The sequence below is a fragment of the Sus scrofa genome, chromosome 10, assembly GCF_054392235.1.
Source record: "Sus scrofa isolate SSC_HxYL_T2T_F1_AM1 chromosome 10, Sscrofa_HxYL_maternal_Yorkshire_Landrace_v2.0, whole genome shotgun sequence".
In the NCBI taxonomy this organism is placed as follows: domain Eukaryota; kingdom Metazoa; phylum Chordata; class Mammalia; order Artiodactyla; family Suidae; genus Sus; species Sus scrofa.
Window position 1 is genome coordinate 90,411,699 of NC_139392.1, and position 13,496 is coordinate 90,425,194.

A 13,496-nucleotide genomic window follows, 5' to 3' on the forward strand; every position below is an offset into this window, starting at 1 on the left:
GAACTTTTAAGTGAAAATTGGGAGTTCCCGTTGTGACTCAGCAGAAACTTCCAGACTAGTATCCACGAGGATGCGGGTTTGATCCCTGGCCTTGCTCAGTGGATTAAGGATCTGGTGTTGCTGTGAGCTGTGGCGCTCAGGTCACAGATGTGGCTTTGGACCCAGTATTGCTGTGGCTGTGGTGTGGGCTGGCAGCTGCAGCTCTGATTTTGCCCCTAGCCTGGGAACTTCCATATGCTGCAGGTGCAGCCCTAAAAAGCCAAAAAAAATTTTTTTTCAGTGAAAATCATATCGTCAGTGAGAACAAATTAGTGTGACATCAAAAAGAGTCAACAGGACACCAAGCGCAGGAAGTCTTTACGTTAGAAGCAGTACTGGACCAAGACTATCTAGGGAAGAAACGCAGTTTTTCTTGGAAGATGCTGTGCAGCTAGAGCTGGTGTCTGTTTATTACAGTCAGAAACTTCACAGTGTCTTTCCCTCGCAGCCCTTGACTTTTGCGTAAAGAAGTGACAAGTTGATAGGGGGAAAAAATGTTTGGAAAATGTCAGAACGAGACGCTAGTGCAGAATGGATTCAGCTCCATGTCCTGTCTTGAGTGTTTATCATTTAAGGGAGAAAAACCAAGGTTCCCAGGTATCTCTTTTCTTTCTTTTCTTTCTTTTTCTTTTTAGGGCTGTGCCTTTAGGTTCCCAGTCTAGGAGTCGAATTGCAGCTGCAGCTCCAGCCTACAGCACAGGCACAGCAAAGCCAGATCTGAGTTGCCTCTGTGACCTACCCCACAGCTTGTGGCAATGCCAGATCCTTAACCCACTGATTGAGGCCAGGGCTCGGACCCGCATCTTCATGGATACTAGTCAGTTTCTTAACCGGCTGAGCCACAACGGGAACTCCCAGATGATCAGGTTCTCTTGCTGTATGAACATCTGCTCCAAACTCAGCAGCTTAAAGTAAGAGGTTTTGTCCTGACGAGACTAGATATTCATAAAGAATATTTTGAAATCGACTGTTTCAGATTTCAGGAATAATTTCCTAAAACCCAAGGTTTTCCTCCTTACTTTTGGCTTCGCCTCAGGTTCTTGGATCTCAGAAGAAAACATAATTTGGGTGATTTACTCAGGCCGTCTCCATTTAGAGATATTTTAAAATGATAAAAGAAATATATGCAGAGTCATCTGTGCTGCAGCTGCAGCAACACGGGATCCTTAACCCACAGCGCTGGGCCAGGGATTGAATCCACCCCAAGCCTCAGCAGTGACCCGAGCCACTGCAGAGACAACCTGAGATCCTTAACCTGCTGAGCCACAGTGGGAACTCCCCATTAATGCTTCTTTACTCCCTCAGCGTCAGCTGTCAAAGGAGGTAGCATTGTGAAGAATGTGAAAAACACTGGATAGATTTGCTTTTCTATTTAAAGATGATTTACTTTGGCATTTATATGTGTGTTCATCAGACAGATAAGTACCAGCCAAATGTCAGATACTGGGCTAAATATTTATAATACAGAGATGAATAGCCAGATTCCCTACTTTAAAGACATTCTCAGCCTAGGGAGGAAGACACTTAACAGAAATGATAATGCAGTGGGATAGAAGCATACACACACGTTACAGGTGCACAGAAAACAGTGAATAATTTTAACTGGCTTTTATTTATTTATTTTTAAATGATTTTTATTGTTTCCATCACAGCTGGTGTACAGTGTTCTGTCGATTTTCTGCTGTGCAGCAAGGGGACCCAGTCACACATACGCATATACATTCCTTTTTCTCACAGGATCCTGCTCCATCATAAGGGACGAGATACAGTTCCCCGGGCTGCACAGCAGGTTCTCATGGTATTTTTGGGGTTTTTTTTAATTTTTATTTTTTTATTACTCAAATGAATTGATCACATCTGTAGTTGTATAATGATCATCACAATCCAGTTTCGCAGGATTTCCATCCCACAGCCCAAGCACATCCCCCCACCCCCCAAACTGTCTCCTCCGGAGACCGTAAGTTTTTCACTGTCTGTGAGTCAGCATCTGTTCTGCAAAGGTCAGTCTGTCCTTTTTTCACATTCCACATGTCAGTGAAAGCGTTTGATGTTGGTGTCTCATTGTATGGCTGACCAGGTAGGTTCTCCTTGTTAACTAGCTTTTAAATTCACACTGTCTAGCTAGTGTCCTTATCAGAAGCTTTGGGGGTAATTTAATTAGCATAGATATTCCTCTTTCTAGGCTCTAATTCCCCAAATACTTTCTTGAGCTCAGTATTGATCTTATTTTACAGTAACATGATTGGAGGCCAAGTGGGAAGGTCTTGGAGTATCATTTCTCCAAGGGGATGCTGAAATTAATTTGGAAAAATGAAAATTTCCTTTTTTTTTTTTTTTTGGCTTTTTAGAGCCACACCCGCAGCATATGGAGGTTCTCAGGCTAGGGGTTGAATTGGAGGTGCAGCCGCCAGCCTACACCACAGCCACAGCAACTTGGGATCTGAGCCATGTCTGTGATCTGCACCACAGCTCATGGCAGCGCCAGATCCTTAACCCACTGAGCGAGGCCAGGGATTGAACCCGTGTCCTCATGGATGCCATTTGGGTTTGTAACCGTCTGAGCCACAACGGAAACTCCTGAAAATTTCTGCAGGCATGCTCTGATGTTGTGATCAAGTCAGTGATCCTAGAAAGAAATGTGATCTAAAAATTCACAACAGAAAAGTGTTATATACTTCACGCACTTCCAACATTCCAATAATTTATTAAACTCTTGAGGCAGAGTATATTCTCAGTTAAAATGGAAATCATAGCTGTTCATTTCTTAAAGCCTGGCTAAGCAATTTGTTTCTGTCTCCTGTGCTTGTTCAGCAATGTTTTGCAAGCGGAGGGGAAAATCAGGACAAGACAAAGAAAGAAGACAACAGTCGCATGTCAGGGGCTCCCAGATTGAAGACTATTTTTCTTATGGAAAAAAGGACCACACCTAACCCCCACGGTTGAATCATGGTTCATGTGCCCTTGAAAAGAGTGTGGTGTTTTTACTCAGGTACAGCTGATTTACAGCGTCGTGAGAGTTTCCGGTGCTCAACCCGCTGTGCGTTTTGATTCCAACAGAAAACCAAACCCTTGATGACGGAATTCTCGGTGAAATCTACCATCATCTCCCGTTACGCCTTCACCACGGTTTCCTGCAGGATGCTCAACAGAGCGTCCAAGGACCAGGAAGTCACCTTCCAGATGCAGATTCCAGCCGCAGCCTTCATCACTAACTTCACGATGTAGGTGACACGCTGGTCAGAGACCTGGGGACGAAGCTTTCTCTGCGGGGTGCTGGGGGGCGGGGCTTAGATGCTCTGAGGACCGCAGCTGCTGAGAATCAAATTACCAGCCCAGCAGATGGTATAGGAAGGTCGAGCAGCTCCCTCCCGCCGCCTTCTTCGCCCGCCCATCTCCTCTCTCTCCTTTCCATCATCTCTCCTTCTGTTCCATCCCTTTCTCTCTCCCCTCCCTCCTTCCATCCCCCCTTCATTTCCGCTTGCTTTCCCACTCCACCAAATGGGTGCCCGCCTGGGCCGGGCATGCTTTAAGGTGACTGGTCTACTTCTATGAAAAAGAGGCTTTTCTCAGCTCCAGAGGTTCCAGTGGGGAGAAACAATGCATAAGCAAACAGATGAAGAAATGGGAAAACTGCAGAGACGAGTGGATGCTGTGATGATGGCAGGGGGCTTGTGCGGGCGGGGGAATCCGGAGGAGGCAGGGTCTGAAGCATGGGACAGCGTGAAACCTTCGATATACAAGGTTGAACGTATTTCCTCTTTTCTCCTGAACTGAGTGGTAAAGAGATGCAAGATGGCTGTTTGGGTTTAATTTTAGGTCTGGGCCAGAGTCAAGTCGGTGAATGCGCTTGGAAGCTTGTTTGGGCAAATCTTCCCATTTCCTCCTGGGAGACTCAGAGGTCCCAGGAGTTGGGTCTTATGATTTGGATCTGTTGAAAACTGCCCTAGAACGAAACGAGGGATGCAGGGGCAGTGCCCTGGTCTGGAATGCATTCCCTCTGCCTGTCCAAGAGGCAAATAAAAACATTTGCTAGGGTTGCCATGGTTATGAGAGCCATGCTCGAGTTTGTCTTGGATGGCAGGCTGGCAACGCAGCGGTCTCTTGTGTTTCAGGCTTATTGGAAACCAGGTGTATCAGGGAGAAATTACGGAGAGGGACGAGAAACCTGGCGGTCAGGTGAAAGAGAAGAGGAATAAAACCGCGGAAGATAACGGGTAAGTACCGCCTCATTCAGGAATGAAAAGTCCACATCAGCCGAGTGTCAGATTTCCTACCTCTTTGCCTACCCACCTTCTTCTCTCCCTTTTTCAACTATTTATCTTTTTATTTTGATCATAATCATACGTTATTAAATATGTCTGGTTAGCAACATAGTAGTTATGAGCTTATGATGAAAAGGACCATTTTATCACTTCCGTTCCCCAGTTCTTACTTCCTAGAAACATCCACTTTGAATATTTCTGTCATTTTCTGGTAGTTACCTCCCTCCCTCTGAATATGGCGATAGTCTTGCTTTTTAAAAATTTTTCTTTCTTTCTTTCTTTTTTTTTTTCTTTCTCTCTCTCTCTCTCTTTCTCTCTTTCTCTTCCTTTCTTTTTGCTTTTTAGGGCCGCACCCGTGGCATGTGGAAGTTCCCAGGCTAGGGGTCCAATAGGAGCTATAGCTGCTGTCCTACACCACAGCCACAGCAACACGGGATCCAAGCTGCGTCTGCAACCTACACCACAGCTCATGGCAACGCCGGATCCTTAACCCACTGAGCAAGGGCAGGGACCGAACCTGCAACCTCATGGTTCCTAGTCGGATTCGTTAACCACTGCGCCACGACGGGAACTCCCTCAATTCACTTTTAATGACTCCATAAATAACATTAACTGCAGAGCCACCTAGGATACTGAGATTCTTTTTCCTTCTCTAGCAGCCCATTTGGGAAAAAGTCCTCTGTTCCTGCTGAGAAGATCATAGTATCCTGAGAAAATGGGGTGGGATTTATGCGGATTATCTTTTCTTACGCTTCATAAATTGTTCAGAATCATGTCACCGTTTCCTTTAGTGAGGTCCCAACACGTCTTTTTCCCAGAGGTCACCTGTTTCCCTCCCCTTCCCCTCCAAGCCCTTGGGTCTGGTCTGACAGGGAGAGCGGGTCTCGAGAGCTGAGTAGGCTCTGACTCGCCTGCTCTTTAGTAATCCTGGGACCTGTGCTCGTGCAGCCTTTCTTATCCTCGCAACACGCCTAGCTTTTCTCCCTAATGTCAACTGAAAAATATGTACCACCTAAAAGCCGAGAATTATGTTTCCCTGGGGGCATTACTGAAGACCCTAGCCTGGGGGTGCAGCCCCCCAGATCTCCCTGGGGACCAGTCCCAGAGAGGTGGGGGAGGAGCCAGGCTGTAGAGGAGTTTTGGGGGGAAATGTATTTGAACATCACAGGATTATTGCTAACCCTCCCAAAGCCCCCCACCTCTCCAGTGAATGATTTTCCTGCTTTTCTCTGTACAGGAGTCTGGCTCAGTGAACTTATTCCTTAGATATGCATCTTACCCATCTCGGGCCAGTCTCCTGCTTTTCTCCATCCTGGATGCCCTCAGGGGGCACCGTGGGGGCGGCTGCTGTGCCTGGTGGCCCCATGGCGTTACCCTCGTGGTCCACGCTAAGGCCTCTCATTGCGAGAGTCTGACCAGGGTCCTGGGGACTCAGAACCTGGCTTTCTGCCGCCCCATGTTCCCCTCTCTCCTCCTTCCAGGGAGAAGGGGACCGAGATGTTCAGAGCCTCCGTGGTGCTCCCCAGCAAAGACAAGGCTGCCTTCTTCCTGAGCTACGAGGAGCTCCTGCAGCGGCGGCTCGGGAAGTACGAGCACGTGGTCAGCGTGCGGCCCCAGCAGCTGGTGGGGCGGCTGACCGTGGAGGTGAACGTTCTGGAAAGGTCAGGCATCGCGGAGCTGGAGGTGCTGCGGCTGCAGAACAGCCGGCGCAAAGGCAGCGGGAGCGGAGAAGGTGAGTGGGGCTCACGGAGGCGCTCCGTGTCCTGGGCTGATGCCCAGCTGGGCGGGGGCGCTGAACCAGATGGTACCCCCCCTGCGCAGGCCCCCCTGGGCGGCAGAACAGAGATGGTGTCCTGTGTGTGTGTAAATTTCAAGTCTCTTATTTTTCATTTTTAAAACTGTTACTGAAGTATAGTTGATTTACAGTGTTGTGTTCCTTTCTGCTGTACAACAGTGATTCCGTTATACATATAGACGTACCCATGCATTTTCAGATTCTTTTCCCGTATCGGTTATCACAGAATATTGAGTAGAGGTCCCCGTGCTCTACAGCAGGTCCCTGTTGACTATCCATCCCATACACAATAGTGTGCATGCGTATTTTTAAAGCTAGGCTCTATCAGGAGATTTGTATTTTATTTTATTTTTTTGTGGCTTTTTAAAATTTTTAGGGTGGACCTGCAGCACATGGAAGTTCCCAGGCTAGGGGTCGAGTCAGAGCTTCAGCTGCCAGCCTCCAACACAGCCACAGCCATGCCAGATCCAAGCCTCATCTGCAACTTACACCACAGCTCATGGCAATGCCGGATCCTTAACCCCCTGAGCGAGGCCAGGTGTTGAACCTGCGTCCTCATGGATGCTCGGCAGATTCATTTTCACTGAGCCACGATGGGAACTCCAGATTTTTTTTTTCTAAAATGCATAATCCTAAGTGAGAGAAGCCAGTATGAAAAAGCTACGTATTGCATGATTCCAACTATATAATATTCTGGATGGGATGGGAGTAGGGGATGCAGAGGCAGAGCATAGGGGGGTTTTTTAGGACAGTGGAAATACTCCCTATAACATAATGACATATTGTCCTGTGTCATCATGCATTTGTCCACACTCAGAATAAGAATGTCGAACACTAACAATGAACCCTAAAGTCAACCATGGCCAGAGGGAACTCCAGATTCTTAAGTGTTTAAATCATTTGACACTGTCATCTCACGGCTGGGCATCTAACCTGGGTGAAACATCCAAAATATTGGGACTGTTATGCATAAGAACCCATTTGATAGTATGTGTAGGACCCAAAACATCCCATCATCCTAAAATAACCACATGGGTGTGACTAGTAAAATATGATTATAACAACAATTCGGCATGTGATAGGGAAAAATGAGCCACAATTATACATACCCTTTATTTCTTTATTTCTTTTTGATTTGTGAAAGTGTATGGTTTATTTGCAGTGTCCTCCTTAAGGCTCAGTTATTTCCTTGGGATAAATTCCTAGAGGTGGAGTTTTTGGATAAAAAGGTCTATACATCTTAAGCCTTTGGAGAAACCCCGTTCTCCAGGAATGGACCACTTTCTGCTCCCACGTTTCATGCTCAGTTTTGCCATCATTGATACTGTCCATCCAGTTTAATGTTAAATACATTAACTGTGAAGCTGACAAAAGAAGACTGGTAGGTTCTGTAAAATCATCACTTTATATTAGGAGTCAGGAATGATGGGGCCATTTTCTGATACACTGCTTTTATTATTTTATTTTATTTTTTAATACTCTGTTTTTAAAACAAACCTTGGATGTTAACATAAACATCTAAATTCAGGTCTTTGTTACATGTTGACTCCAAACAGTGAGCTGGCACTCCATCCGGGTCTCACTCAGGAGTTAAACATGTCAGAGTTCCCTGGTGGCTCAGCCGGTTAAGGAGCCAGTGTTGGCACTGCTGTGGCTCGGGTACGATCCCTGACCCAGGAACTTCTGTGTGCCATGGGAGCAGCAAAAACAAAAAAGAAGTTTAAAATATAGGGAGTTCCTGTCGTGGCTCAGCAGAAATGAATCTGACTAGCATCTGTGAGGACACAAGTTGGATCCCTGGCTTTGCTCAGTGGGTTAAGGATCCGGCATTGCTGTGAGCTGTGGTGTAGGTCACAGATGTGGCTCGGATGTAGTGTTGCTGTGGCTCTGGTGTAGACTGGCAGCTGTGGCTCCAATTTGATCCCTAGCCTGGGAACTTCCATATGCCGCAGGTGCGGCCCTAAAAAGACAAAAAAAAAAAAAAAAAAAAAAAAAAAGTTAAAAATATTGTCAAGGTACCTGGCATTCAAAAGTGCCATGAGATACTGTACACCATCCTTAGGTCATAGAAGCCACTGCGTGTCTGGTTAGTAATTTTTCGATCGGTTATGAACTATAACTTTATCACTTTATATTTGCCTTTCTTCTCTGCAAGTCTAATCCCCTATTAGATTATAACTGATTTTGAGGGCAGGTCTTTGACAATCATTTGTCTCCTTACAGCATGAGACATGGTGCCTTTTAAAGAGTAGATTATATAGCTCATTAGGTGTCTGGAAAGAAAAATACACCCCCAGGGAGTTCCCTGGTGGCTCAGAAGGTTAAGGATCTGGGGTTGTCACTGCTGTCTGCTGTGACTCAGGTTTGATCCCTGGCCTGGGAACTTTTGCCTGCCATGGGCCGGGCCAAAGAAAAGAAAAGAAAAATACACGCTTAAACTAGCAGCAAAGGATCCTTTAAAATTTCATTTCTTCCCTATCACAGTTTAGTGGGAACTCTTCCAGGGTACAGCTGTGTGGAGGGAGGGTGTTTTCAGGGGGTAAAGGCGGGTCGGTTGGGCTTTGGGGAGGGCTGAGCAAGGGTGCTGTGTCAGGGCTGGAGGCGCAGGGCTCAGCAGCTCTTTCCGGGCGTTCAGCTGGAGACTCTGAGGGGCGTCCTGCCGCAGGGACGCAGTGTGTGTTTCGCCTGGTGTTCGGAACCTCTTCCAAGCTGTGTCTGCGTCCTGGTGTGGCTTCTGCTTGGAGGGGCAGGTGTGAGTCATCCCCCCAGTTGTAGATTTGCTCGCTGCTTATCTGCAGGGCCTGTGGGAATCTCAGAGGAATTATTCCAGACCATTGATCTCTGGAGAGGCTGTTTATTTTTAAGAAAATTGTTTCCGTGGCTCTCTGTCCCAGAGCAGAGATGTGGCCTTCCTGAGCACGAGGTCTCACAGGCATTTCCCGGGCCAGGGGCAGCAGGCCACCCCCCCTCCCTTTTTGTCCCCGTCTTTCAGAGCTCAGCTGTTTTTGTTTCTGGAGCCAGAGGCCCAGGATGTTGGGATTTTGTCTGGATGCTGTTGCGTGTCTCCAAAAAGAGATCCAGGGCAGAGATGAAACTCGGAGGGCGCTCGGACGGGGCCACGGGCTGGGGCGGGTGAATGTGGGTGGTGTCAGCGAGTTCCCCTGATAGATCTGGCTGTGCTGAAGAGGCTTCTGGGCCTTCTCTGAGCAAGTCCCCGACCCAGTTTGCGAAGAGGATTACTATGCACTCGCCACTAGACTGGCCCTTGCGGATAATATTATCTCCTCCAGTCTCTAGAACAACCCTCTCGGGCAGCTTCTGTAAAATACCAAGGGCGTGAGTTCAAATTCCAAGCCCCTCCCTAGTTACATAAAAATAAAGAAAAAGGCTAAAAGCGATGGAACCTATTCATGCCTCAGTTTACCTGTCTGATATATCTGGAGGGGGACCCTGGCTCTTGAATCACAAATTAACGGGCTTTTTCTCAGTGTGAAAGCCGGTTCTATGAGAGGTCCTTTGGAAGCCAAAGCATTATACTTTCAGGCTTATTAAAATAGTTAACTCAGAGTTCCCCTTGTGGCTCAGTGGGTTAAGAACCTGACTAGTATCCATGAGGATACGGGTTCAATCCCTGGCCTCGCTCAGTGAGTCAGGGATCTGGCCATTGCCGTGAGCTGTGGTATAGGTTGCAGATGAGACGTGGATCTGGCATGGCTGGCGGCTACAGCTCCTCTTGGACCCCTAGCCTGGGAACCTCCATATGCCATGGATGCAGCCCTAAAAAAAAAAAAAAAATTGTAATTAGATGATTTTTGAGGGCATTTGCAGAGTTTCGAAACCATCCATACCGTCCAAGTTTAGAGCTTTCCTGTCCCCCCCCAAAGATATTTACACTATTTTCAGTCACTCCCCATTCCCACCCCAGCCCCGGGCAACCCCAAGTGCACTCTGTCTCTATTTTCAGACGGCTGCAGTGTACAAAGCACCGCAGGTGATGCTCAGGCTCAGCAAATATCAGGGACCCTGACTTTGGACTTTCCAGCAGAATTTAGGGACATTAACTATGTCAGGACATTAAGTTGACCTGCAGAAGCGACTTTTACATTAAACCAGAATGTCCCTTTAACCCCCCGGGGCCCTTTAGAACACTCTGACCTTTGATCCTTATTAAGATGCATATCGTTCCTTTTTTCCACCCACTGGTTTTACTGTTGGATCCAAGCAACACAGAAATAATCACACAGTCGCTAGAAAAGAACCCTTTCCATAGGCGGCTTCTTCTGCTCATCCAGGTAGATGGCGGGTGCCCACAGGCGGCCCAGGGAGGTGGGTCCTTCCTTGAGCCCATGAAACTAGGAACCCCCTTGGCAAAGGTAAACATGCTTGCTCAGTGCATTTGGGGTATCAGAAGAGCCGCTCTGCTCCCCTGGCTTCCTGGACCTGAGAGAATTCCTCCTCTGCTCTTCCCCACAAGTCCTCCCACCCCAGTGCCAGAAGAGGCTCCTGCCTTTGGGAGCCTGGCTTAGCACCTGCCTGCATCCTGGCTGTTCTCATACCCTCGCCCAGTGGGTCCTGCACGCTGGCGCACTTTAGAATCAGCCTGGGGGCCTTGATAGATCTGTTGCCCAAGCCTGACCCACGCCAGTGAAATCCCAATGGCAGGGATGGAAACCAAGCATTGGAATTTCTTTTTTTTTTTTTTTTTTTGGTCTTTTTAGGGCCACACCCACAGCATATGGAGGTTCCCAGGTTAGGGGTCGAATCGGAGCTATAGCCGCCGGCCTACACCACAGCCACAGCAGTGCCAGATCCAAGCCACGTCTGCGACCTACACCACAGCTCACGGCAAAGTCAGATCCTTAACCCACTGAGTGAGGCCAGGGATCGAACCTGTATCCTCATGGATCCTAGTCAGGTTCATTTCTGCTGCACCACGACAGGAACACCTGGTGTTTTTGTTTGTTTGTTTGTTTGTTTTTTAACAATCCCCAGGTGATTCCATTGTGGAGCAGAGTCTGGGGTCTAGATCCTGACCTCTTGTTTTCAAATGTTATTTGGCTTTAGTTCCTACCCCTTTGTTCCCTAAGATTCTTTTTAAATTTTTTTTTAATTTTTAATTTTTATTAAAGTATAGTTGATTTACAGTGTTGTGTCAATTTCTGCTCTGCAGCTTGGTGACCAGTCATGTACGTTCTTTTCTCATATTATCACCCATCACATTTTATCCCAAGTGACCGGACATAGTTCCCTGTTCTGTGCAGCAGGACCGCGTTGCTTAACCATTCTATTTAAGTATTTGTTTATTTATTTATTTTGGTTTTTTTTCTTCTTTTTTTGGTCTTTTTGTCTTACCAGGGCTGCACCCTCAGCACATGGAGGTTCCCAGGCTAGGGAGCTTCAGCTGCCGGCCCACTCCAGAGCCACAGCAACGTGGGATCTGAGCTGCATCTGCAGCCTACACCACAGCTCACGGCAATGCCTGATCCTTCACTGCTGAGGGTGGTTAACTGCTGAGCCATGAAAGGAAGTCCTGCTTATCTTTCTAAATCGAATAGCTTGCATCTACCCCAAACCCACCCATCCCACCCTTGTCAACCACAAGTCTGTTCTCTATGCCTGTGAGTGTGTTTCTGTTTGTAGGTTGGTTCATTTGTGCCCTATTTTATGATTCCACATATAGGTGATATCATATGGTGTTTGTCTTTCTCTTCTTTGACTTAACTTCACTTAGTATGAGAATCTCTGGTTGCATCCATGTTGCTGCAAATGGCGTTGTTTTGTTCTTTTTTATGGCTGAGTAGTATTCCATTGTATATATGTACCACACCTTCTTAATCCATTCATCTTTTCCCGGGAGTGCTGACTCTGTTTCCAAGCCTCTCGTCAGGAGTTCCCAAGTAATTCCAGCTCTTCCTCGTCTGTGAGAACTGATGGACTCATGTGACCTGACCCTAATCTGACATTCAAAGGAAGTTTTTGTTCCAGGAGCGAGAAGACTTTCATAATGTTCTCATGTTCTCTGTGTCTGGTTCACCATTGAGGGTGCTCCACACTTGAGAACATCACCTTGTGCTCCTTTTAAAAAAAAAACAAACACATCCTAGGAGGTCCCATCCTGGCTCAGTGGTTAATAAACCCGACTAGTATCCATGAGGATGTGGGTTCAATCCCTGGCCTTGTTCCATGGGTTAAGGATCTGGCCTTGAAGTCAGCTGTGGTGTAGGTTGCAGACGCGGCTCGGATCCGGCGTTGCTGTGCCTGTGGTGTAGGCCGGCAGCTGCAGCTCTGATTGGACCCTTAGCCTGGGAACCTCCATATGCTGCAGATGAGGCCCTAAAAAGACAAAAAAATTAAATAAATAAAAATAAATACATCCTAAAAAGACAGCCTACAGAATGGAAGAAAATATTTGTGAATCATGTATTTGGCAAGAGTCTAGTGTCCAGGAAATATAAAGAATTCTTACAGCTCAAATACACAAAGGCCAACAATGCAGTGAAGATGTGGGCAAAGAATCTGCGTAGACATTTCTCCAGAGCAGATGCCCAAACGGCCAACACACGTATGAAAAGATGGTCAAGGCCATGGTTCCTTAAGGAAATACAAATCCAAACCCCAGTGAAATGCCACCTCACACCCGCTATGATGACTGTAAAAGGAAAAGGAAACAGACATGGAAAATAACAGGTTTAGGCAAAGATGCGGAAAATCGAGACCCTTTATAACGCAGTGGGATTATACAAGAGTGTAACCACTGTGGAAACCAGTTTGATGGTTCCTCAAGAAGTTAAATGTAGAATTACCTTGGGACCTGGCAATTTCTCTAAGTATATACAGGAAAGACTTGAAAACGGGTACCCAAATGCTTGTACATGAATGTTCATAGCAGAGCTATTGACCATAGCCCACACTCAACCCAGATGTCCACCAGTGGAAGAATGGATCAATTCAAGGGGTCTCTCCATACGATGGAATATTACTCAGCCATGCAAAGGAGTGCCATGCAGACACAGGCTGCCAGGTGGATGAACCTTGACAATGTGATGCTAAGTGAAGGAAGCCAGGCTCAGAAGGTCACCTGTTGTGTGATTCTGCTCCTATGAAATATACAGAATAGATAAATCCATAGAAACCGAAAGCAGAGGAGTTGTCGGCTGTGCCTGGGGGTATGGAGGGATGGGAGTGATGGGGATGGGGTTAGCTTCGGGGGTTAATGAAGAGGTTTTGAAACTGGACAGAGGTGTTGGTTGCATAATGTGGTGAATGTACTCAGTGCCCCTGGATGGTTTGCTCTAATTTAATTTAATTTTTTTCTTTTTCTTTTTTAGGGCCACACCAGAGGCATATGAAAGTTCCCAGACTAGGAGTCTAATCGGAGCTGCAGCTGCCGGCCTACGCCA

General features: G+C 46.9%; 1 protein-coding gene across 1 annotated transcript in view; it reads left to right on the plus strand.

The window, feature by feature from the left end:
* Positions 1-13,496, plus strand: part of ITIH5 (inter-alpha-trypsin inhibitor heavy chain 5) — a 75,768-nt gene that overhangs the window by 18,783 nt on the left and 43,489 nt on the right. The window contains exons 3-5 of the mRNA XM_003130820.5: positions 3,097-3,260; positions 4,152-4,253; positions 5,783-6,033. Coding sequence (XP_003130868.3) covers positions 3,097-3,260; positions 4,152-4,253; positions 5,783-6,033 — 517 coding nt within the window. The remainder of the gene's footprint in view (positions 1-3,096; positions 3,261-4,151; positions 4,254-5,782; positions 6,034-13,496) is intronic.